General features: G+C 39.6%; 1 protein-coding gene across 18 annotated transcripts in view; it reads left to right on the top strand.

The window, feature by feature from the left end:
• Positions 1-25056, top strand: part of Tcf4 (transcription factor 4) — a 341168-nt gene extending 316112 nt beyond the window's left edge. For 12 of the 18 annotated variants that reach the window (XM_047526166.1, XM_047526173.1, XM_047526182.1 and 9 more), the window contains 5 exons: positions 18610-18745; positions 20353-20515; positions 23645-23874; positions 24324-24464; positions 24643-25056. In XM_047526166.1, coding sequence (XP_047382122.1) covers positions 18610-18745; positions 20353-20515; positions 23645-23874; positions 24324-24460 — 666 coding nt within the window. In that variant the 3' untranslated portion in view covers positions 24461-24464; positions 24643-25056. The remainder of the gene's footprint in view (positions 1-18609; positions 18746-20352; positions 20516-23644; positions 23875-24323; positions 24465-24642) is intronic. The other 6 variants (XM_047526170.1, XM_047526171.1, XM_047526169.1 and 3 more) reach the window with 1 other exon arrangement.
• The last annotated feature ends 535 nt before the right edge of the window (positions 25057-25591 follow it).

Raw genomic sequence — 25591 nt, 5'->3', positions numbered from 1 at the left:
TATTTTACCACGTATTAGAGCTTCATTTGTTTTCATTGCCAAATAATATTCCATTGCATGGCTAGACCACATTATTTTTATCCATTTATTAGGTGATAAGATACTTGAGTTGTCTCTAGTTTGGGGCTATTATGAGTAATACACCTATAAATGTTCATGTAAGAGTTTTTGTGTGGACACATGTTTTCCATTCACCTAGCATGTATCCAAGAGCGAGTTACTGGGCCACTGCTGGTGTTTTAAACCATTCATCTTGGTGACTTTGATCAAAGGGTGTGCAACAGGGCTGAAATTTCAAATATGAACAGGTTGGGATTATTATTATTATTATTATTATCATTATTATCATCATCATCATCATCATCGAAGAAGCCAGAATGGTACCTTGTGTCCTGAGTATGAGAGGTAGAAATATATGATGAATTTGTCTGTGTACATATATGTTATAGGATTGTATAATTTAATGTAGAGAATAGTTTTGCCACCACCTATTTATAAATAAGACTTTATTTGAATAATCTGTTAACAGATTTGTCCACATGACAATTGTAAGTTCTCTTTTGCTCTTTTGAAAGGTTTTTAGGGAGCATCTTTTTTGGGATATTACAAAGATACCGAGTATCTTAACAAAATATTAAGTGGTGACAGTTTATGAGGTGACTAAATGGGTAGAGAATTTGATGCTATTACAATAATTCTGCTCCATCCAGACTCCTGTCTGGTCATTAAACACCTTATTATCCTATTCTGTCCCTTCTAGGCTTTTTAAAAATTGCTTTAATGAAGGTATGTTTTCCAGTATCACTGTTGCATCTTTGGTTTAAAGACAATTCTAAGAGGAAACACAAAATAAGTACAAATTATTAGGAAGTTCTTCAAGTTCTTGCTCAAGAGTATTCTTGTGTCCTTTCAGTTTCTTTTACTGAAAGGCTAAGATGAAGAGTACTGTCCTGAGCAGTGTAATATCAAAACCTGCAACCAATTTGAAACCCAGAATACTAGTTTATAAATAGAAGCAATGAACTCACTTCTGAAATGTGGAAAGATATTTTTGAATGCCAATGCTAAATCTTTTTTTCTTTTCTTTTTTTTTTTCCTTTTCCTTTTCCTTGACCTCTACCCTAAAAATTCATCACTGAGTAAAAATTGTCTGTTCATAGTGGTTGCTAAGAGTTTACAAAAGGAAAGTCTAGATTTTAATTTAGCTTGGCCTCAGGTAATGTGTTAAATACACTTGGGATGCATATAATATGAGATTTTCGTTTGTACAGCTCTTTTTTTTTTTCTGACTACGATGTTTAAACAATACTGCTTTTAATTAAGAAATCTGGCTTTATTAAAAGCCAGATCTGTGACTTATAACCATTTCTGTATATCTGCTCTCAATCAAGAGAAAAATAGTTTAATTTCTGTAGCTGTGTTCGTTTTGCATATGTTAACCGGATGCAGCATGGAGCCAGGGCATTGCTGTCTTTTCCATAAATATGTAAAGTTTGTTCTTAAGTACCAGATGTAGGTTAAGTGGTTCTTTAACATATTAAACTATACATAGATGCTTTTGGGAACTATTTGACCTTTGAATTGCCTCCTCTTTGAGTCTGATTCAGAGATGGGATGGAAAGAAAAGCCTAGAATTATTTTTGGAGATGGGGAATTGAACTGATTTTAGTGCAGGGGAAAAAGGAGAGAATAGAACAGAACCATTTTTAAAAGGGAAATAATTGGCCAATATTACACAGACACCTCTTGGATTGAATTGGGGGTGGGGAGGAACTAGATAGAAGCGATAGAGCTGCCAGTTTTGTTGATAAGGAAAAGTTCCTGTTCACTTTTCTGAGACATTTTGTGTTCAATCAAGGACAGCCAGGGAGCCAGCCAGATCATGGTGCAACTCTGGTCAACAACCTGCTGCAACCGACCCAAATAGGGGCTAGTCATCTTTCTCCTTTTCTTCTTGAAAAACCATTTATCATGTGCATGGAATCTGAACTCCTCAGCCTAAACATCATTAATGTGTGTGGAAGAGGCTGGATTGGCATTATCGTTTCTTGTGCAAACTGGTATGAATTTTAAACAACAACAACAACAACGAAAAAAAAAAACCTAAGAACAAAGGAAATAGTTTTTGAATTTAGTCAGTCTAACATTAGCCTTTGACCATTGGATACATTCCACGATAAAAAGGAAGTTTAAGGGGAAACACACACACAAAAAAGGCAAAACAAAAATCCCCCGTCCCTTCCCCCCAACAACAAAAAAAAAATTCAAGGAGGATACTGGTAATGTTTTCCACATTTGAATTTTAATACATGAAACAGGCTATAAAACTTTGGCCAGCTGCAGTAAATAAAGTAGCAGCGGGAGGTATGCACCGGAAACGTGGCAGAAAGCACTGGAAAGAGGCACACAGGGCCGCACACCTTTCTGTGTCCTGGAGGGGAAGTGAGGTGCAGGAACTCCAGACTCATCCCAGGGTGGGTGCTGGTTTGAGCAGGTCTCCTTTCTAGCTCTCCTTCATCATTCCTTCTGGTTAAGGAATAGACAGTTTTGAATCCTCTTGACCTCGGTGCTCTTCTGGTTCCCTCCCTCCCCACCTCCTAAAAATCAAAACAAAATGGCTTGATAACTTGGAAGATGATGTAAGCCTTTCTTTTTTGCAGCAGCTTGAATTTGTGGTGGGGAAAGCTGTGGTTCTGCCTCAGCTATTATGTTATCTCATTTAATTGCTAACATATTGTACTTAGCTTTTGATTCACAAAAATGTTTTCCTTGGAGTTCTGAAGTAGGTCTTCTGTGATTTACTAAGTATTAGTGTAATGAAAGGTTTTTTTTTTTGTTGTTGTGTGTGTGTGTGTGTTTTTCCCCCCCTCAGCGGCATGGCTGCTAGCACCAGAGACCATGGCAAACGAGGCAGCTTCTAGATATTATTTGCCTAGGCCTTTTTCTTATTCAGAACTTCTACTGGCTTTCCATTGTCTGTAAGATAAAGACCAATTCCTTATCCCTGCATTTAAGACCCATGTCCACTTACCAGAAGCCTTCCATTTAGCCATTCCATCATGCTGGAAGTTCTCTAGCAAGAGCAGTCTGTGCATCTTAACAGAATTTTCCCAGAATGCTCTTTCTTGTTAGGTGCTTCTCTCTGGCTTGGCCTGCCTATCCACTTCTCTCTGCCTGCCTATTCCCACCATTCTCAATGTTCTAACTCATATTCTTTCTCTTCCAGGCAGTCTTCCCTTGCTGTTCCTGCCCATGATAGTTATTTTCTGGTCCACCCTCAAAGCACTATGAGTCATTCCATTTCTAGATGTTTATCTTACCCAGCTACACATAACTCGGCATCTTTTATAGGTATAGACTTTTGCCTTACCGACAGTTGTAAATTCCTTGAGTACCACATGTCTCCTTCTCCATAAATAGGTCATCCATCAAAAGGGAAGAAGAGACACCAACATTCTCAGTGTCTGAGGTGTTGCCAGCCCCCTTACTAGGTCCCATTTACAGTATATCAGGCCAACTACACCAGAGCCCACTGGGGTGACTCACAGTGGCCACTGAGCCCCAGGAGGTTTGAGCAGGTAGTCTGAAGGCTTTCAGCTAGATTTAAGCTCAGATACATGGACCCCAAGCTCCATGCTCCTTTTTACTACCATGAGTATCCCGCAGAGATTGTCAGTGTACTTTTTGACAACTTATTTTCTGGGCTAAAAACTTGTGATTTTCAAATCTTGACCAGTGTTGGGTGGCAGAAGAAGTTTGCAGGTATTTTATGGCCAAGTTCCCAGAGCTTGTTTTCCCCTCCCCATGGGGTTGCATGCTCAGGGTAAAACCCACATTGTCTGCGTACTTGTTCTTAAGTCAACATGCTTGTGCTAAGTGGCCAAGCATGTGAATTCTTACGTGAGTTCTTGAGTTAGTAAATTTTCAGTTATTTTTCTTACATAACCACCTAGTTTTCTTACAGAATCAAAGTAGAAAGCTCAGAATGTGGGAGAATAAGGAAACAATGGGCCTTGCCACTAACAGAGTTAGAAACTTACCAAATACAATCCCTTCTGCACCTCAGATGTTTCCATGGTTAATCCTGATATTGGATTTTTAGATTCACTATCAATTATTGACACGGCAATTTCCCAAATTTAATTCTCTCCACTATTCATACGTTATTCATACCACCAGATGAGGCCTGGAGGAAGCTTTTTAAATGACCTCACCTCTTCTTTTAACTGAATAAGAACAAAACCTATATAGAACAGATCTTCATGTGACTCTGTGTCCCTGATTAGCTCTCAGTAGAGCCAACAACAGTAAGATCATTGAGCTAAAGATCTTCTACATTAACAATATGTAAAATTAATTTGGTTCCCAGTTTTTGTTGTTGTTGTTGTTGTTTAATTCTACTTATTCATTTCAGAAATATTTAAGAGTGGTTACCAGTGTAAGACCCTATACTAAGATATGTTCTCTGCTCTGAAGGAGTTCACAGACTAGATAGAAAGGGCTAGTATATTTAAACAAATTGCTGCATACGGGTCTACTAGACCCCACAGGAGAACAGAACTCTCTTAATCCAGGAGGAAATGTCACATGGTCACTTGGTATAGGAGTTGTGACCTCCTACAAGAATGACCCTCGTTGACTTGGGGACAGAGGAGGCCAATGGAACTAACTTTACCCCCATACCTGTCCTTTGCAGTATCCCCCACAGCCCCTCCCTAGACCCCCAGGTGGGGTTGTAGAACACAGTTCAGAAACCATGCGTATCAGTCAACCTTCGCCTACTTTACTTTTTTTTTAATAACATTTTTAGTTTGATTTTGAATTAAGTAGGATTTATCCAAAGAATACACATTAGGGGAAAAGCACCTTTTTCTTTAACTGACATTAAGCATATGAGAACTTCTACTACTGACAGCTAGAACACTTAAATTGGTTTCTCTCTCATAGCTGAGTTCAAACCATTGCTTTTTAGATTCTAAAAGTGCCTCAGAAGTCAGTTAGCCCATTGCCCTGGTTTTGCTGCTGAAGACCGAGGAAAGGGGAAGTGACCCAAGCTGGGGGACTTGCTGGTTAATGGCTGAGCTAGGATTAGAAAACCAGACCAGCCAACCACTAGACCAGCGCTCTTTGTACTGCGTCCCCACTGCCACAGCAGACTTCCTCTCTAGCCTAATATCATACCAATTTCAAAACTGTGACTGATATCACCAAGCATTCTGTTATTCTGACTTAACTTAATGAAACCCAAGAAAACTCCTTAGTTGCCCCTTGGCCGCTTACAGCAAGTAACTATTTAACTCTGCCAATAATACTTGGCAACACAAAAGGGTACCCAGAGGGCACCGAGGTGGCGTCCTGGCTGGCGTTTCTGGTGGGGTGCCATGGGAGCAACGGGAGCCAGGAAATGCTCTTGCAGCGTGACCCCCTCCACATAGTGTGTTCAGCAACGTCACCCTCATTTGCAGCCTGGCTCCTCTGTTTTCACCGATTTTTTTATTCTATGAAGTTCCGTGTCAATATAAATCTGTACTTCATTTCTGCACCGTTGTTACCTTAGAATCTCAGAGACCTTAGATGTCATCTCACTCAGATTTCCCTACCAGTTACATGCCAGACCGTTGACAAGCCTGGGTTAACATCCTTCCTCCAGCGTGAATGGCTCCAGATGCCCCTGCGGACCATCTCCATCACATATTTGAAAATTCTTCCTGGGTCTAGCCAAATGTGCTTTTCTGCGTACTCTTTCTTTTTCTGTTTACTGGGTGTTGCCCCAAAATCCAATGAATGCTTGAAAAACTTTCTTATTTGAAGACAGTCTATTCAGTGTTTTTTTTTTCTTTAAATTAAACATTTGTTTTATTTTTACAGATACATTTTGATTCTGTAAAAATAAAAAATATTTTAATAAAAAAATAATTAAAAGGTCAAACTCAAAAAAATATTAAACATTCATATGTTCAAATATTTAACCTAAAATAATGTCTGGCTCCCCCTCATGAACCCCATGACTTTCTGACGCACTCTCCCTAGTCTATCAAGGATCCACCCCCGCCCCCACCCAAGGACCTTAGTGTGTAGACTCTCAGACCCATCACAGCCCTCAGGGAAGAACTGTCACAGTGAACCAGAGTGGACACATCACGTCCCCTGTTCCGTACCTTACATCTTCATTAAGGCCACCTGGCAAACTCCTGTTTGCTCTTTGTAGTGCCTTCATCATCCTACTGACTTATATTGAACTTGTAATCAGCTAAAATCCATAAGCCACATGTCTCCCAGCAATCCTTGTGCTCTTTACATTGTACCTGTACAGAGTGTCCCTTAATGCCTTTGAATTTTATGTTGCAGCCTTCCATCTGTTTGCCATGTGAAGGTCTACCTCAGGTCCACCTTCAGTCACATACTCTGCTGGCTCTTTGTTGGCAAATGTGATGGGTGCCAGGAAGGTCCACTTTAAAGCCACTAATAAAACGTTGACCTGGGAAGACAAAGGCCAAAAGCGCTGAGACTCAGTATTACAGGCATTCTCGCTACACTTACTGTCCCCTCCCCTTGGTGTTTAATATCTCAGCCAGTTCTGTCCCCCTGGTCTTATTCTTACAGTCTTCCTTTTCTCAGGTCCATAGCCTGTCACAAGAGACCAGGCTCACAGCAGTCATATAAATGAGGACATGAGGTTTGTCCAGAAAGACTTGTTCTTGATGAAACCAAACCAAGTTTGAGAGGTCACTGTCTCTATTTTAAAGCACTCCAAAATTATCTTTTAAGCAGCCTGTTACAGAATTCCACCCAAGATCTTAATTATCAGCATCATTTTTCAGTAGCTCCTGTATTGTTGGAATTAGGACATTCATCTATTTCTGGTATTCTACTGTCTCTCCTAACCTCCTCAATTATCAGTTATTATTGAAAACAGATTAGCAGTATCTTTAGAGTCCTTAAGCTTATCCCAGAAAAATATTCTGCAAAAGTCAAAATGGTTTTGAATGCAGCTGCAGTAGTAAGGACATTTCCTGTTCATTCAACCACCCCCAGAAGAGGTGGTTAGGACAGCAGCAGACTTCCCAGGTCTCACTGCAGTGGGTCCAGATTAGGTGCATCCCCCTTCCCCCCCACACCTATTTTACTCAAATATAGGTTCCATGACACTGAAATAGTCATTCAGTTTTCACTGGATGTCTAACCCAAAAGCCTGCGCTTTGGGCCCCAAGGACAAACAAATTCTAGTTCTCTAATTTTATTTCCCTAAATATGTGTTTAGCATTCTGTAGCCATGACCTTTAAATAAATAAATGTTTAAAACTTTTTGTTGCCAGGCACAGCGGCACGAGCCTATAATTCCAGTGACTTGGGAGACTGAGGCTGGAAGGTCACAAGTTCAAAGCTAACCTGGGCAACTTAGTGAGGCCATGTCTCAAACTTTAAAAATAAGAAAGGCTGGGGGTGTAACTCAGTGGTAGAGTACCCCTTGGTTCAATCCTTAGTACTGAAACAAAAACAAATGAACAAAAAAATCTTTTATCTTTGCTTTAAAATATTAAAAATATAACTTCATTATATTCTTAGGTAGTTTTCTTCTTAAATAATGGAGGAAAAAGCAAGCAGTTATGTTTAATAGCCCCATCGTCATTACCTTTGATTGAACTTTTACTAGTTACAAGGACACAACCCTAAATCACCCATAATTTGGAATAGGCATAACCTTTGCATTATAAAAAATGTAACATTACCCTTGTTTTCTCCAGAAGGCAGACTTCCCTACAGGGAAAGATATATATTGTATACTTTAGGAAACACACAAATGTTCACCTGGTCTGCATCTGCTTGCTTCAGATGCTGCTGGGGATGCTCAGAGGTGTTAAGAGAAAGTCTGATCTACTGGCCTTTGATCCTGGTACACGTCTAACTTTAGTGCAAGGTGGAATTCTGAAACCACCTAACAAAGTGATTGAGACAGGAAAGTCTAGAGCAGGTGTCATTGAGCTCACATTAGTCCATGTAGAATTTCAGCAGGGGCAGGATAGAAAAGTCATTCCCAAACCACAGAATAAGCATGATTAAAAAAAAAAAAAGAAAAAAAAAGGAAAGAAAGGCCCTTATATGCTCAAACAGAAGTAAGGAAATTGCTTGATGATCCAGCCCTGCAGCTGGTGGCCACGCCGAGCGGCCCCTCCTCCACAGCACGGCAGCTCCAGCAATTGGCTCCAGCATTTCACATGGGAGTCCACAGGAAGAGCGAGTTTTCATGTATATTTTTTACATCCAAATTAAATTAACTCATGGAATTTTCCACCCTTAGGAATTAAAGTAGCAGCTCATGAAGTAATTCAGTTATGTCATTCATACCAAAACAGAAAATACTGGCGCGACTTGGCACTGTTTAAAAGCCAAGATCAGGCTTTGGTCGTTTTATATTTTTTCAAATTCCATGGCTGTTGTTATTTTAACTTTTATTGTGGCTGTAAATTTTTCAAATCAAAAGTATCTCAGTTGCCTAGAAAACAGAAGTGTAGAATGGACTCACAGTAAGAAAAGGGCGTAGGCAGAGCTGCCTTCGGAGAGAAAACTGAAAGCTGTAGCGCCAGCCGTGTTGTCTGCAAAGCCAGGGTTCTACCTAATTTGTTGACCTTCACAGTTGTGCATAATTAGAGCTTCCTCTGTATCCATAAATCATCTGAGAACTGTAAAGTTGAGTTTAACCAAAAGATCTGTCCACTATTAGTAACATGAGGTCTGAGGGGAACCATTGTCCTGATACAATAGCCACACTCTCCTAAAAGCAGTTAATTGGATGTATTGTCCAAAACCTGGGCACGGGCTTTCCACATTTCATTTTGCCTTCTCCCCAGCTTCCGCGCAGACCTTCTCGTTTGGAGCTCCAGTGTGTGAAAGTTATTGGAGAATGGTAGTCCCTGGGTAATGTTTCTGTAAGCTGCCCAAAAATTTCCCCCATAGTCTAGATGGGAAACAGCTGGTTTTTGTTTAAAAAGCTGCTTTGCAAAACGTCTGAATCTTGAGATGGAGAACTGAGGTCACCGTTAAAGCAGGTGTCGTGAACAAGTGGGAGAGGCAGGGGGCCCACGCTGGGTTTGCTTCTGCAGGGCAGGCATTCCCTGCTCGAGGGAAAGTGTCGACGTTTGCTCCTTGATTTATAAAAGACACAAACAGGTCTAAGGAAGTAATCGCATTAACAGTACAATTAGAAACTGAGTGTCTTTGAACATAGCCAGTGCTTGAGTGAATAATTAGCCCAGTGTGAAAGAAACCAAAATGGTCATTTCCCCCACAGGGCTTCAGATACAAGGGTTCAAGGCTCCTCTCTCCCTTGGAGTTCGTAAGTGCTTGAATTTCCTCTTTACAACACACCAGGAATAAAAGAACTATTATTTCAAACAAGTAGTACTGTAGCTAACTAGGTCTTCCGCGTTTTTGGATGCAGTCTCAGGGAAAGGGGATCAAGAAATCTGACATAGGCAAGATCCATACTGAAGCAGTTGTGCAAAAAAGCCAAACAAGAACATGAGGAATTACTAAAGCCCAGCGAATGTCAGGTATCCACCAGTCTGAAGATGAAAGGAAGTCAGCCTCCTCCCCTGGGAGCGGGAGGTTATTAGCAGCTGTTTATCCAGTCAGGAATAGAGATTAACATTGTAAATTTTTTTTTTTTTTTTTTTTTTAAGAACTAGAAGAAAATTTGTTTGGGAAGTTGGCTCTTTGTATCTAGTCACTGCATTGCCAAAAAAAACTTCCTTTCTCAGAACACATGTACTCGAGTTGAGCAATGTTATGATTCTCTGAGAAGCTCTGGATTACCAAAAAGTCTATCTCCATTAAATAGAACAGAAAAGGGCAGAGGAATGGATGGACTCTTGCCATTGACACGGTCTGCTGCAGACTTTACTAGGCGAAGCTAGCTGTTTGGTCTCTTACCTGTTCTTCAGCCGGACTCTTAAATGGGGCATTCCACCCTTACCCCTCGGACTCCCTCCCAGCTTAACCTTTGCCACTCTGTGGTGCACACAAATGGATTTTGCAAATGCCTACTGCTTGCAAAGGATTTTTTTCTGAGATATTAGGGAAGCTGCTTAGTACTTTTGTGATCCTGACGGGGGAAAAAAGGAAAAAAGAGAATTGGCTATTGGTGTTTTTTTCTTGATTCCATGCTACTCTTAATGTCATTTTCTTTTATTAAATCCTTTCTTTTGCTTTTGATCTTATTTATAGCAGAGCCACTGATCATATGGAAACTATTATTGTATAGCTGGGAGATGAAAGACTTCATTGCAGTTAAATAAGAGTGAATCATTTGGGCCAATAATACACACATACAGTGAGGTACCATTTGTGTCCAAATGCCTTGTGTTGTTCACTTTGTAGCAGAGTCGTTGAAGTTTATAAAGGGCTTTGTGAAAAATCTGCTTTTTGTAAGAAATATGTAGTCTGACAATATGAAAACACATGTTAACACACAGTCCTTAGCCTCTACACACACACACACACACACACACACAAACACACACACAAATATTTAAGTAATGCTGCTTATTGGTATAAAAATAGAAATTTTCATTTACAGTTGGGATATTATTGAATTAGTATTAAGTATCAATTTTTAGACATATATTTAAACAATCTACATCAGAAGTCTACTCATCCTTCAAAACCTATCTAAACCCCCCTTTCTTTAAATAGTATTGGTTTTCCCAGATACAACGTCATCATCCTTTAAATACCTGTGACCTTGTGCTTTTTTTATGATATTCATCTTCTTTTGCTTTATATCATAATTACATTACCCCACCATTAAAATATAAATGCCCCCAAAATAATAGTTGTCTCTTATTATTTTGCCCTGCAAATGCCTAAACAGTGCCTTGCATATGGAGACATTCAAAAGGCAAAAAGGCTTTTGTTGAATTAAATGGACGGTTTGTAATTGATGGAAACATGCTAAATGTGCATGTGACAATACCCAAAGGTTTAGATTTCAGACAGACTCACAGATACCTGCCCTGTGGATGATCATTTCTATTTAGGGAGCCTACACTTGCATACTATAACACAGTGCAGTGCAGTGCCCTACACCCAGGCGCTGCCCTTGGGACACTCACACCCCAAGGCAAGTATAGGCTTCATGAATAGCAGCAAAATGAAACCACTGAAGTTTAAGCCCTGTGTTATTGAACAGTGCCCTGGAATGTGTGTTGAGGGTGGGGTCTTCAGTGAATGATCAGAGAAGACCCCACACAGTTCCAGCAAGTTGATGAGAAAGTGCAGGGCAGAGACCAGCAAGGCCCTGAAGCGCTAAAGCCTGGAGATCTGTAGAACTAATGAAAGAGAAGCGATCAGTGAGTCAGAAGCCAGCCCAGAGGACAGCAGGGAGGGCTTTGTGTAAGCTGTGGTGATGTGGGAGTGAGCCCAGCAGGTAAGAGGCCACAAATAAGTAACTAAAAATCAAGACTGAGTAATTTAAAAACAGGCAGAAATCAAAATGGCCCTGGGTATCCAGGTGCAGGACACAGCAGAACAAGTTAGAGATCTTAGATTGATGAAAAGAACAGTGAAGAGCCATGCTGGAATCTTAATATGCAAGCCACCAAGTGATGCTAAGAGAATATAGCATCCCAAAGGTGAGGATTTGGAAAGTGATGGGGTGGGGTGCATATTTCATTAGTTTAGGTGAGCTTCCTTACACTCCTACCTTTCCAAATAGTTCATAATAAGCATATGTTATTGGATAATAAGAAGCATTTTAAAATTAAAAGGCAAGGTTATGGTAAATCCAGAGTGATAGACTATCTGTGCTGGCTACGGGGTATGGAGGTCAGTGGCAAGACTGCATGCACACAGGCATGACACACTTCACATCAAGTGTTCAGTTGACTTTTCCTTTGCTCCAAACCAAAGTAGCTGCTTATAAGTAATTGCAAGATTTCACCATAATCTCTGTGCTAGATGGGTTTGGTTCACTAGGAATGGATTAACTTTAGTTCCCTACAACCTACTTTCTAGCCTGCCACCTGGAGCAGGGATGGGATGAAATGGGCTCTGCTAATCTCCCTCCATAGTCCCCCATTGGTACGCTACATCCGGTTATAGTTTCCACAGTCGGAAAATGATGTTGAGAATTGGTGGCGGGGTAACGGGGTAGAGGTACAGAAGAGAGAAATGAAACAGTTTTAATAGATGGAATTTATGAGTTAGAAAAAGAAAGATGAACTGAATTCAGGTTGCATCCATTTGCATCTCTCAGATCATATCACAGAATTATTCATTATAACCATTTTTGTGGACAGTCCAGAGGAGTTTCAACCTAGCTGATCACATGACAGTTCAACACTGCAAACCTCAGGATCATTTAGATCATATTTAAATCCTCTTGAAAAGTATTTTGTTATCTGGAAAATAAGCATTATTAAGTAAACTTCCAAAAATTGCATAATAAGGAATTATATTAAATTTCAGACAAAGTGGGAGACTGTGAGATATTTAGAAAAAAAAATTCACTGGGTGTTCTTATGACATTTATGAAATCTCCCAATAAATATTTTAAGAATCTAATCAAAATCCAAATGAAAGAACTGTGAATCCACCAGATCTGACTTCAGTGAAAAGTTCTTTATTTAAAATGTATTCACATGGACAATTCAAAAAATTGTCAGATAATGTTTTAAATTGACGAATACAGAAATTATACTCGTGGGTGAAGAAAGATATCTCAGTGTGAGGACTTGGTCTCTCAAGATTTGGTTTTTAGAGCCAGGTCTTGCTTTCTGCGTCTGGTGGTGTTCCTCACAGTATCCATCTACTTGCTGCTATTTATGAGCTTCTCAGTTCCGTCTGTGAGCCACCAGAAAAGTTTGCTTGACTACTTTCTGCCTCCTGAAAAAGATGTACTTGTGGCCAGAATGGTATTTTGCATATGAGAAAATAAGTTTGCTTTCCTCTAATATAAAGAGATCTGGCAAGGTAATCGAAACTGAAATCTAGTATTCTACAACTGTCATGTATAATTGATATTTCATAGGGAGATTACAGTTCAACACCAAAACTGTTTGCTGTGTCAATAGGTTCTAATTACAGTGGAAGCCCATCGACTTTTCTCTCCTGTTTTTGAAAAAACAGGAGAGGAAAGTAAAAAGTATCAGAATTTTTTCTTTGTCTCATTTTCCTTGATATTTTTCTTCTTTCTGAAAAACATCTAATGTTTGAACCAGTGCCACCCATAACACGCTTTAATTTTTGATATGCCAAAATGTTTGTAATAGCATATCTGGTTTTGTGTCATCATCACCTACATCTAAAAATGAATGACAAGCTACCTAAAGTTCCTGTCCTACACTCTTAGAAGGATTATGGTAGAATGGAAGTAACTGGGGTCTGAAAGCCTGTTTTGAAGCAGTTATCTCTGGAGATAACATTAACTAGGATTGAATAACTGCCAAATGAAATTTAATACATTTTCCCATCCATGAAATAGGCCTCTTAAATACAACAGAATAATTACTTTCACAATACTCCCTGGAAACAAAGAGAGCAAAAGCATTGAATGTCTTTTTTGTTTGTGGCATTTGTTGTTAGCTTGAGGATAAGGACAAGGATATTTACCAAGATGCCGTTCACATCCCACATCCCCGTATAAAAAGCAGCCTGGCCAACAGCCACCTAATTTGAAACTGCATGTCTTTTAAATCTGTTTATGTTGGAGGAGTTGTGGCAAATATTAAATTTTGTAATTTAGTTAGACAGTTTGGCCTTGGCCTGAGTTAATGAACTCTGAATTTTTTCCTATGATTAAAAAAAAAACTAAAATGATTTTCAGATCTACATATGTATATGTATATATATGCCTGTAACACTATACACATACACATATGCATGTACACACATACATGTGCACACACTGATTTAAAATAAAGTCTCCAGAAAGTAAACCCTTTACCACCTTACTCAACTTCCCTCCTCTGTGTATATCTATATGCCCAATCGAACTGTTCAATGTTAAATGTTTTCTGAGTTCAAGATCTGTTTTAGTTCTCTAACTAGACATTGTCCAAGTCACTCAACCATTCTCTACCTTAGTTTTTTTGTAAAATTGAATTTGGCCTAATTTATTTCCAAGTCTCTCCAAACCCTGAAAGTCTATTTTCTATGAATTTAAAGTACTTCTAGTAAATCAGTTCTTTCCCCAGAAAATATGATTATTTAAAATTATAGTGCTTTTGTGCCTCAAAAGAAGTAATGTACATTTAGAGGTATTTAATTATTCCCAATGATAAATTCACAGGAGAGAATTGAAATGGATGTCAGAATTGGGATATAACTTTACCTAATGTACAATGCAACTTAGATATTTGTACATACAGGTACCAGCCATGATTTACCATATGCAGGAGGATCAGGCCAAGGCAGCCATGTTTGGGCTGTGTGATCCTGTCTGCTCATTCTTTTGTAACTCATTGGATCACAAAACACCTGATCCTAGGGTGGCCTATTCATAGCATGACCCATGTCTGCTTCAAAGTGATGTGCTGGCCAACAGATGATCTTGGCATCCAGAACCTGGAAAATACTAAGAGAGAGAGGAAGTTAGAACCCTCAAAGAAATGTACCAAGAGACACTATGAAAGAAGAGAGCAGGCTCTAGTCAGAGTGGGCAGGCCAGAAGGAAGCAGAGATGCCCCAGGAGGAGGAAAGAGTCCTATGACCCATAAAAAGCTAGAAGTGGTCTGAGGGCCTCAGACCTCTGAGTTAAAAACCCTAGGTTAACTTGAGTAAGCTCCAGTAGGTCCCAGTTCCTTGCTATTAAAACTATTTCACTAAATCGACTGGTGCACAAAAATCTACCAAGGATCTTCATTAAAAACTCCATGAGAAGGGGGACCTCATCTTTGGTACTCATTCTGAGACCCTTGCAAAGTGACACGTATGGAATACATTAGATAACATTTTCTGAAATAATAAATGTACTCTGATCAACCGATTAGTAATTATTGAATAATTTTAAAATTTTACTTGTATCTTTTAGCATAATTATATCTAAAACTATAAGTGACTGTGACAATATTCTTAAAGATTGCAAAAAATGCAGTCAGTATTACTTAACTTTTTATAAGCTGGCTTGTAATTTTATAGTTATCTAAATGTTTATCAAAATAGAACTTTAATGAAGTTTGAGTTTTCTAAACATAGGTGCCATATGTCATACTTAGAATCAACTTTTAGTTTGAAAGAATCTGTTTTTCCTAGTACATCATTATCTATTTATTATAGGAGAAGTGGACATATCACAACACTTGTCTTTATAAATTGGCGGTATTGGGTCCTCCGTCTATTTCTGAGTTGTTCTAGTGAAGACTTTGTGTTGATCATCCACCATCTTTCTTACCTGACTCTCACATGAACAGAAATGACATTTCTGAAGTAACTAGGGTTGGAATGTGCTATGACCAAGGAAGCAAGCAGTGGAATTGATCCTGGAGAATCAGACTCGTTACCACATGGATTTGAATCTGTCACCCGTAATCCATGTGTCCTGAAGTACACATATTAGTTAACAAGTAAGACCTTAAGACTTTAAGGACAACTTTGTTTCCCACTTCTTTCATGAAAATTTACTGATCGAATTTTGAATGACCTACTGACCCACAGAAAATAGAATTAGGTAATACATATGCCTACAATCCAAAAATTGTAGTTGAAACAACTGTACTCTCAATTGTATTTATTGTGTTTGTGATTTCACTGTCAGAGGAGAAAGATTTAAAATCAACCAAATGTGGAGAGAGTAGACAATGAGTGCAAAGATGACCATAAGTGACGGTAGCTTGAGTGCTCAGAGCTCTTGAACTTCACCGACTCTTGAGTTTTATGTAATAAGCAAGGGTTTTGAGTTAAGACATGATACTATGTGGAACTATTATGTAACTATTAAGTACTCATTGTTTCACACATACTATTGATACTCTTTATGATAAGCCTAGGAGTCTTACTTCAGTGTTGTTTTCTTTGTTTTGCATTTGAGAACTTATGGTGATTACAGAGCTAACAAAGAAACCAGCTACCTTGAGGATCTAGACACTATTGCTCTTGTTATTATACTCAGTTCTCTCAGTTCTACTGACTTCCCTAATCAACTGAGGCAAAAAATAAAAAATAAAAAGGTAATTCACTGTGGATTCTTCCTTTATCAGAACAAGTCTAAATGTGACACAGAGGGAGAATTTTTTTCAGGATCAATAACTGACTATGTTTTAAATAAAAAATAAAATATTAATCTTAAGTGGTATCATGATGCTCACAAATGCTTGAGAGTGTTTATAGGATGCTTATGAAACAGAAGGAGTGTACCGCTCTGCTAAGCTCATATCAGTGGTTACCTTCAGTGATTCCAACTGAGAACCATCCTTAGTGGAAATTCAGGAAATTAGAATCTTTGGAAATACTAATAAAAATGAATTTGCACTAACATAATTATTTAGGTCACATTGATTTATAGATATGAAAAACTGTCATTTGATCAAGGCCTGTCCAATTCGATGCTTCCAAGATGAGATCTTAGACCCAAAGTATAACCATGGATCATATCTGTTTTCTATATGCACAAATATAAACATGGCAAATCAAAACCTGAATGTAAAATGACTCTTCTTATTTTCAAGGGAAAGAAGATATAGAGGACCAGGGACATAGCTCAGTTGGAAGAGTACTTGCCTAGAGTGCACAAGTCCCTGGGTTCAATCCCCAGCACCACCAAAAAACAAACAAAGAATATATAGAAAGAGTGAGTGAGACATGGTTGAAGGAACAGGGTGTTCCAGTCTGCCTGTAAGAGAGCAGACCCCATTCACAGAGGAAAACCGGGGTGGTGGGGCAACAGAGTTGAGTATGTTGGAAGGGCTTGACCTGCTCCACAGCTGGAATTCTGGGCCAGCAGGAGGAATCTACCAAGAGACCAATTTGTGGTCAAAAATGGAATGAGCTCAGGGTCTCAATCCATAAAGGAGCCACACAGAGCTCAACCACCACTGTTCAGCAAGCGTGTCGCCACACAGGCACCCAGTGCCTTGGCACGGGACTCCCAGCCTCTCAGCTGAAATGTTTGTATTTCCTGGTGTGGACAGTGTCCTTTACTATTCTCACTGTGTTTTGAATCTGAACAATTAGTACAATTTATGTGATCCTCCCAATCCCACCAAATCCTTTTCTATGGTTTTATTTAGGAGTGTGTATATACATGTAGACATACATATATACGTATAAAATACCTCCATATACTCACACGCACATATATACATATAAAATTCTTAATACTTGGATGCCTTTAAATAATAGCATGTGCTTCAGTCCTGTGAGTTTGTTGTTGTTTTGAATTCTTCCTGTTGTTGCATTCTTTGGAAATACTCATAAAACATATTAGTACCAAAGAGTGAAAATTCTGCTTTGTGTTGTTATATTTTTGAAATAGAAGTAACCCCTGATTCATAGCTGAATAAATTCATGCATAAATATTTTTTTAGTGTTAGACCCACTGTTTGGCATAAATGCCCACTTAACAATAGGCTAAGAAGAAAACTACTTAAAAATACAAAGGCAAATGTGAGCTGTTTGTTTCTCTTGGTTTACAAATGCTTAATGGTTTTGCTTTAAGGCATATGCCGTAAAGTCAGCAACTGCTGTCTCAGTGCCACAAGTTCAATGTCTCTGGACCCCATAGTAGGTAGTAGTAGTTAATAAAAAACTCAGCAGTATTTTTTTTCAAATCAAGTAATCATGCTGTACTCTGTAATATCATTCTTGGAAGCACAAAGAGTGTTTACAATATGGTGTCTTTCTAGGATCAGAGTAGTGGGGAAAAAAAATGGAAAAATGTCCAAACATCCTCGCATGGCAATCATGGCATTACTGGTGTGTTTAATAAAACCTTTATTGGTACATTTTCCGGTGTGGTGGCATTGGCAGAAATGGTCCCCCTTTGGATTTGGAACTCAGCAGCTGATGAAATACAGTAAACATTAATTTGGAATGGGCTGCCAGTTTTGGAAAGCCAGGTGACATTTTATTATATTTGTACCGAGCAGGGGCTATGTCCCATACTGCTGTAGCTTCCGCTGTCAGAGGCTTAGCTGGCATTATGGAAAAAAAAATGGCAGGCCTGAGAATCTTATCCCCTGAAATGAAAGTCGAATGCCAAATTGAAATTCCTGTAGGATTTCCGATAGCAATGGGGGAATTGAGAAGCCCACAATTAAGCATATGGGCATTAAGATAATTGTCAGATCTGTTGGCGGACATGATAGAAGACAGATGGGTACGAATCCGTGCGCTCCACTGCAGCACCCTGGGAGACAATTTGACGTTTTACCTGCCTGAGCTACTCTGCCATATTTGTCACTGGATGTACAGCACGGCATCTCACTGAGCGTTAAGTGTTTTTGCAGAGAACTCTAGGTACATGTGCAGTCCTCCAGCGCCCTCTAGTGAAACACGTGAGGGAGGATCGTTTTCCAGAAGCCAGCCTTCCTGCATCAGGTCTCTGCTGCCCCTGGAAACAGCTGTATTGCCTCCAGTTCCCACTGATCACAATGCCTCCTCCTCTTGTTCTTTCAGGTTGGGGCCCACCGTGAAGATGGTGTGGCCCTGAGAGGCAGCCATTCTCTTCTGCCAAATCAGGTTCCGGTTCCACAGCTTCCTGTCCAGTCTGCAACTTCCCCTGACTTGAACCCACCCCAGGACCCTTACAGAGGTAAGTGTGTCTGAGAAGGACACTTCTGACCTCCTGTAAACAAGACACACAGTGTCGTTGCCCAGCGTCCTTGGCGGGCAGCCCTCAGGAAGCACTGGCAGAAAACCAAGAGTCAAATTTGGTACAAAAATGGTAAGTAAATGGGAAAGTAGTGAAAACCTAGCTCGCTAATCATGTTTCTTCAGTAACTGTTTTCCTCAAACATCCTCTGAAATCCTGGTCCCATTTCAGTAGGGAATGAGACAACAGACTGATGAGAGGAAATTATATTTTAGCCATTTCCACATTTTACCCATTCAGGTCCTCTAATGTGGTTAGTTGTGGCTTGAACATGATGTTTCCAAATGAATAGGATGGAAGGAAATTGTTTTATTTGTTTGAGATGGAAGGAAATATAGGTACGTTTTTAAAATGTAACTTGGTTGGGCGGTTTTGCTCTTGAGTCATCTAGCCATGTAATGCGGCCTTGTGTGCCTGCCTCCAAGGCCTTTCATGTCCCCAGGAAGTGTGCTACAAGGGCCAGGTCTGGGTCTAAGTTCCCTGTGCTACTCACTGGCCAGCTGACTGTTGGTCATTTCAATAACATCTTCTCATTCCCTTCAGATTTAAAATAAACACAGTAACACCGCCTCGAGAATCCTTATCTTTTCAAGTGTTAACTTTATACTCATCTGAGTGTCAATTATATATATATATGGGTATGGCTATTCACTTTCATCTGAGGAATAATAATCTGACAGAGCTTTTGGTTTTGCTCTCTTTGCCCTAGATCTGTGCTTCTCAAACTGTAACACGAAAAGCTTGAACCAAGGTTCGCATTAAAAGGCTGATTCAGATTCGTTAATTTTGGGATGCAGCATTTCTAGCGGCTCCCAAGGTGATAAGGATGGTCCTGGCCCATGGACCAAATTTTGAGAAATAGGGTTCCAGAATACATAGATTGCAAGTAGAAGGAAATACTCAATAGACATTCATCTACTAAGAAATAAAATAACATTAAAGTCACATTTTAAAATGTAGTGTGATGTTAGAAAGTTTAGCGATGATAAAGCTAGAATTTTCTTCAGTGAGCAAAGAACTGCCTTCCATATGTACCATTTTTAAATGCTGATTACTCCTTGAGGATAAGAGAAGCCTAATTTCAGAATATCATTAGGGTATCTATTGAAGTCTTGACTGCATATATTTAGCGTACTCCCTGGGAATTATATTTTAAGGACATTTTTCTATTAAATCATTGCATATGGAAGAAACTCAATATAATAGCTGATATTTACTTGGGTTCTTAATCAGAACATTGAGGTGTGTGATTTTCATGATTATGATTTTCATTGCAATTAAGTTGATGTTTTGTAGACAGTGAAATTACCATCTACTCCAAAAGATTGCAAAATAGAATTTAACCTCAGAGCCAATGCAGGGAAAACTTATTTCCGCAGGTGCATTTCTGAAACTTCACCAGATAGCAGGGAAAGAGTGACAGAAGGATCACAGTTCAGCAGTGCGAATCATCTGGCTGGCAGCCTTGAGGTCGGGGGTGGGGGTGGTGAGTGTTCATGCATCAAGGTTTTAGCGTCCATGTCACCTGATCTTTTTTTTTCCTGTAGGCATGCCACCAGGTCTACAGGGGCAGAGTGTCTCCTCCGGCAGCTCTGAGATCAAATCTGACGATGAGGGTGATGAGAACCTGCAAGACACGAAATCTTCTGAGGACAAGAAATTAGACGACGACAAGAAGGATATCAAATCAATTACTAGGTCAAGATCTAGGTAACAGTATATCATACTGTCGCTTCATTTAATTCCTTTATTGGACTTTGATGAAGTGAACAGAACAGGAAGAAACTACTCAGTTTTTTCCTGGCAGGTAAATTTACAGATGAAAGGAAAATTGAAGGCCTCTTCTAGAAGTACTAAAAGTATCATTTAAGATACCTGTACTCTAGTGAAGCCTAAAATGTTTTTGCATTTATGAATTTGGACCCAATGCTGATTATACACAGTACCAAAAAGAAAAAAAAAAAAAAAAAAAAAACAGATTTATAATGGATGCAAGTGCAAATGGTTTACTTTTAAAATTACATTCTACAAATTTGGTCAGAAATGTACTTTCTAAAATATTTCTAAAAAGTGAACTTAGGCATATTAAAGAGCCAAATAATGATGTGTATGTAACTGTAACTGTTTTCTTTAAAATATTGATTTCTAGCTTTATACTAAATCTGTTAATGTTTGGAAGAGTAATTCCTCAATTGCTAATCTTTTTCCTCCCTGGCTTGACAGAAAACATAACTTCAGGAGAACAGCTTCCAGTTGGTCTTAAGTATCTGCTATCTTTCAGTTAGATATGTCTCTTTGAACTTTAGTTATCAGATGGTTTTTGAATGCCATGGACGCCCATGTGCTTTACCTTAATTCCTTTGGGTTGTTTCTATTTGAGAATTAAACCAATTGTACTGTGCCTGCAACTTCCCTTTTAAAGGCTGTGGCTTGCAAGTTTACATCTAGTGTTCTTAATGAAGACACTTCCTTTTTATGTTGGCTTTATAATTCCTGGGGCAAATTCCATTGTATGTCCTGCTGCAAGTTCCCAAAAGTCTCAATGCTTCTAGCTTACCCTTTCCACCATCACTACAGTTTCCTGATTCTTGGCCACATGGCAAGATATCCCAGGGTGGGAATTTCACATCCTTAACAGTTTCTCTCTTGGTCTGGTCAGTTCTTGGTAACATAACTTATACATATTAATGGAGTCTTTGAAGTTTCAGAACAACATTTAACTTTCTGTTGAGAACCTTCTTGTTTTCAAAGGTCACTTTTGTGACATTTACTTATGCGTGCCTCCAAAACTATGTTGCGAAGTGATGCTTTTCAAATCTAGGCAGATCATTTGCATAACTAATTTATTTATAAGTGAGTAACCAATTCTAATCAGTTATTAGCCTGAAAAATCTTTGGAAGACAAGTTCCCATTTTCAAGTCCCCTATGTGTAAGGTATGGCACATGTTTGATATGTAAAAATATTACCCGGATTTTTAGCTTCAGGGCAGGTCCAGCAGAGACTTCCTTTTGGCTTATTACATCCTGTTTGCTTAGCAGGGTGCAAGAGTGAATTAATAGTAAACTGATTTTCTTTGGCACCAGCAGGGATCATGGATTAGGGGAAAAGGGGAATAAGCATAGAACCGAGGAGGCTTAGGAAGCCGAGAAAGAGGCTCTTTTCCGATTGGTTCCATTGAATTGTGTGTCAGCTAACACACATCTGTGGCTGGTGGTGCCACATGGAAAGGAGTTTCAGCTATGGGAGAGCAGTGTGGTCTCTGAGCCTCTTTAGTGTCTTCATCCTCCTCACTAACTTTTCTCCTTTGTTAAGTGTTCTTGGCTTTCCTACATCATCATGTACTGTGTGTACTTGGATCCCAAGAATATGCTTTCATTTTTGATTGATCAGAGCTTTTCCAGTGACCTTGGTCCTTTTTGCAATTTGGATGTTACCCAAGGATTTTCCAAAAATGGAAGATTGGAGCCATACCTTTTAAGCCAGCATTCATTAAATGTAGGTCATATTGACTAAATAATTATCCACATGCCTCCCAGTTCTGAAATGCTTTGTCCTGTGAACATTTCAGACATGGAATTTCAAGGTAGTGGCCAATCTTCAGTCCTTTAGCTCAATGCGGGAACCTCTAGGCTAATGGCCACAAATTCTTACACCGAGGAGTCATTGCTTTTTAGTGGCACTTACATTACTTTTAGTGGCACATTTTTGATGTCTCTCATTCCCAGAAAGGGTTCTTGCTCATAGTCATTCACAGTGGTCATCCAGAGTTCTTTGTTTTGTTCTGCCTTCTTGAGAGGGACACCTCCCACACCTGCCTTTGAAAGCCCTTTGAAATGCTGGAAACCCTCCTGCCAGGCAAGTCCTCAGATGCTCCGCCTTCCAGATGACTCAGCATCCTCTTTGCCTTCTGCTCAACGTCTAACTGGTCACTAAGATACCCAGAAATGGTCAGAACTGATCTTATCTATCCAGGCCACACTAGGCCCAACCATGCCTTCATTATGAATCATAGGATATTTTGGTTCTTAGCGAGATTCCTGTTTGGCTTCATTTTTGACTCACCATGAGGTCATGGTAATTTATAAGAGGTAGATGTTTGGATTTTGTATTGTTTTACATAGCTGATGTCAATTCAGATTTCCCCAACTTATTTTGGGGAATCACAAACATCCATAACATTAAAGGCCGTGGAAGGCATGTTTTTTTCAACTTTTTATTTACTGTGTGGAGAAAATGAGACACAGGTAGGGTTCATGGGTCGGCCGGGCCTTCAGAGCTGGGAATGTCAACATCAGGGCAGAGCCCCGTGGTCTTTACCCTCGTTGCTCTGGAGTCTTCAGTGGAGGACTTTCTTCTTAATCCTATTAACCTACCAATCTTATGTTTTTTTGACCTATCAAAATCTCTTTTCAGTCACATATTTCATTAAGTTTCAGCTGTCACAGTATGAAAGTTCTTTTAAAAAAGATTACGTATAAACAGTTTTTCTGAAGTGTGGTCACAGAGGGCAGGGCAAGCATAGTGCATGGATGCCTGGTTTGCAGAGCGTGGCTTTACCCATAAGAGCTTTCTTTCCCCTCTTGCCACCTGTGTCGGAACAGGCACCCTCTGGGCCTTTTCCTTAGCCCAGATCATGCTCTCCTGTTTGATTAGGGTTTCATGTGTGGGTGAATATCTTATACGTGGACCAGTTCCAAGGTCAAGTGGATATAAAACTGGCACGAACACAGATTGAGATGGGAAAGTTTCCTGACAACGCTGGAAGAAAACAAAACAATTTAGATACCTTCCTTTTCCCCACACCATTAGAAAATGTCGCATCCTTTTTGTCCCACAGCAATAATGATGATGAGGACCTGACCCCAGAGCAGAAGGCAGAGCGTGAGAAGGAGCGGAGAATGGCCAACAACGCCCGTGAGCGCCTGCGGGTCCGCGACATCAACGAGGCTTTCAAGGAGCTTGGCCGCATGGTGCAGCTCCACCTCAAGAGTGACAAGCCTCAGACTAAGCTCCTGATCCTCCACCAGGCCGTGGCTGTCATCCTCAGCCTGGAGCAGCAAGTCCGAGGTCAGTGCAGGCTGCCGTGAGGTGAGATGGACTCACTGCTGCGAGCCACAGCGCTAGACTCTTAAGAACCCTCAGAATAGTTGCTCAGCGTGGGCTGCAGCTCCGTCTGTAAGGCAGCATTGCTCCCCCGGATTACTGAGCTGTAGAGTCCTCTCATAACTGACGTCACGTCATAAGCTTCCATTGGTACTGTCAGTAATTGCAGCTTAGTGGATTTTCTTTACCAGCTTCTTTCCTTCTGTAAAGTTGCCATCCAAATTCTCCATGCAGTTCAGGTTTTTCTAGTGACCTACCAGGTGACTCAGCATAGTGCACACCTCCTAACTGCTCCTTTCCTTCTGTCGCATAAAAACTGAGCCAAAAGGTCAAACACACACAGAGGATGTATCACTGCCCTCTGCCAGAAGCCTTGACGTTGACTAAACGTCCCGTGCTCTCGTTCTCCACAGAAAGGAATCTGAATCCGAAAGCAGCGTGTCTGAAAAGAAGGGAGGAAGAGAAGGTGTCCTCAGAGCCTCCCCCACTCTCCTTGGCTGGCCCGCACCCTGGAATGGGAGATGCGTCCAATCACCTGGGACAGATGTGAAAGGGCAAGTTCGTTTTCAAACATTTCTGAAAATTCACTCCTTAACTCTTGCTGTAAAAGTCAACTTTTGCCCAAATTTAACATGTGTTTTTCTTGCTTGGTAAATGAGTTTTTTTTTTTTTTTAATCACTTTCTCTTTAATAAATGTATTAATTAACTTTCCTCTCTTTTTCCTTTCTCAGGTCCAAGTTGCTACATTGCTTCATTAAAACAAGAGACCACTTCCTTAACAGCTGTATTATCTTAAACCCACATAAACACTTCTCCTTAACCCCTTTTTTTGTAATATAAGACAAGTCTGAGTAGTTATGAATCGCAGACGCAAGAGGTTTCAGCATTCCCAATTATCAAAAAACAGAAAACAAACAAAAAAAAAAAAAAGAAAGAAAAAAGTGCAACTTGAGGGACGACTTCTTTAACATATCATTCAGAATGTGCAAAGCAGTATGTACAGGCTGAGACGCAGCCCAGAGACTGAATGGCAATCTTTCCACACTGTGGAACAATGCATTTGTGCCTAAACTTCTTTTGGAAAAAAAAAAAAATATAATTAATTTGTAAGTCTGAAAAAAATATTTAATTTAAAAAATTGTAAACTTGCAATAATGAAAAAGTGTACTTCTGAAGAAAACTACATGAACGTTTTTGTTGGTATTCAAGTCAGCTAGTGTTTATTATTACTGGATATTGAATTAGGGGGAGCTCGGCTGCCCTAGTCACAAAACCAGCAAACGTCCTGATGACAAGAAGTGATGACATTAGCCATTCCTTAGGGTAGGAGGAACAGATGGATCTTATAGACCTATGACAAATATATATATAAATATATATATAAATATATATTAAAAATTTAGTGACTATGGTAAGCTTTTGTTCATTTGTTTCAGACTTTTTTTTTCTCCTGTAAAAAAATAGTACTGATTAACTTTTTTAAAAAAAAGATTTTACTGTAAATATGGATTTTTTTTTTTTTTTTTTTTTTTTTTTTTTTGGTCTTATTTCTCTCCCTTTCCCTGGTTTGTTACCATAACCTGTAGTGCCAACTCTGCTTCTGGAGGGGCAGTGCAGGAGGAAATGCTGACCCTGATGTTGCTTCTCATTCATAAATAAGTAGAAAGTTGTTTCTCCAGT

This window comes from Sciurus carolinensis, chromosome 15, assembly GCF_902686445.1.
Source record: "Sciurus carolinensis chromosome 15, mSciCar1.2, whole genome shotgun sequence".
In the NCBI taxonomy this organism is placed as follows: Eukaryota; Metazoa; Chordata; class Mammalia; order Rodentia; family Sciuridae; genus Sciurus; species Sciurus carolinensis.
This window is presented reverse-complemented; position numbering and strand designations above follow the sequence as displayed.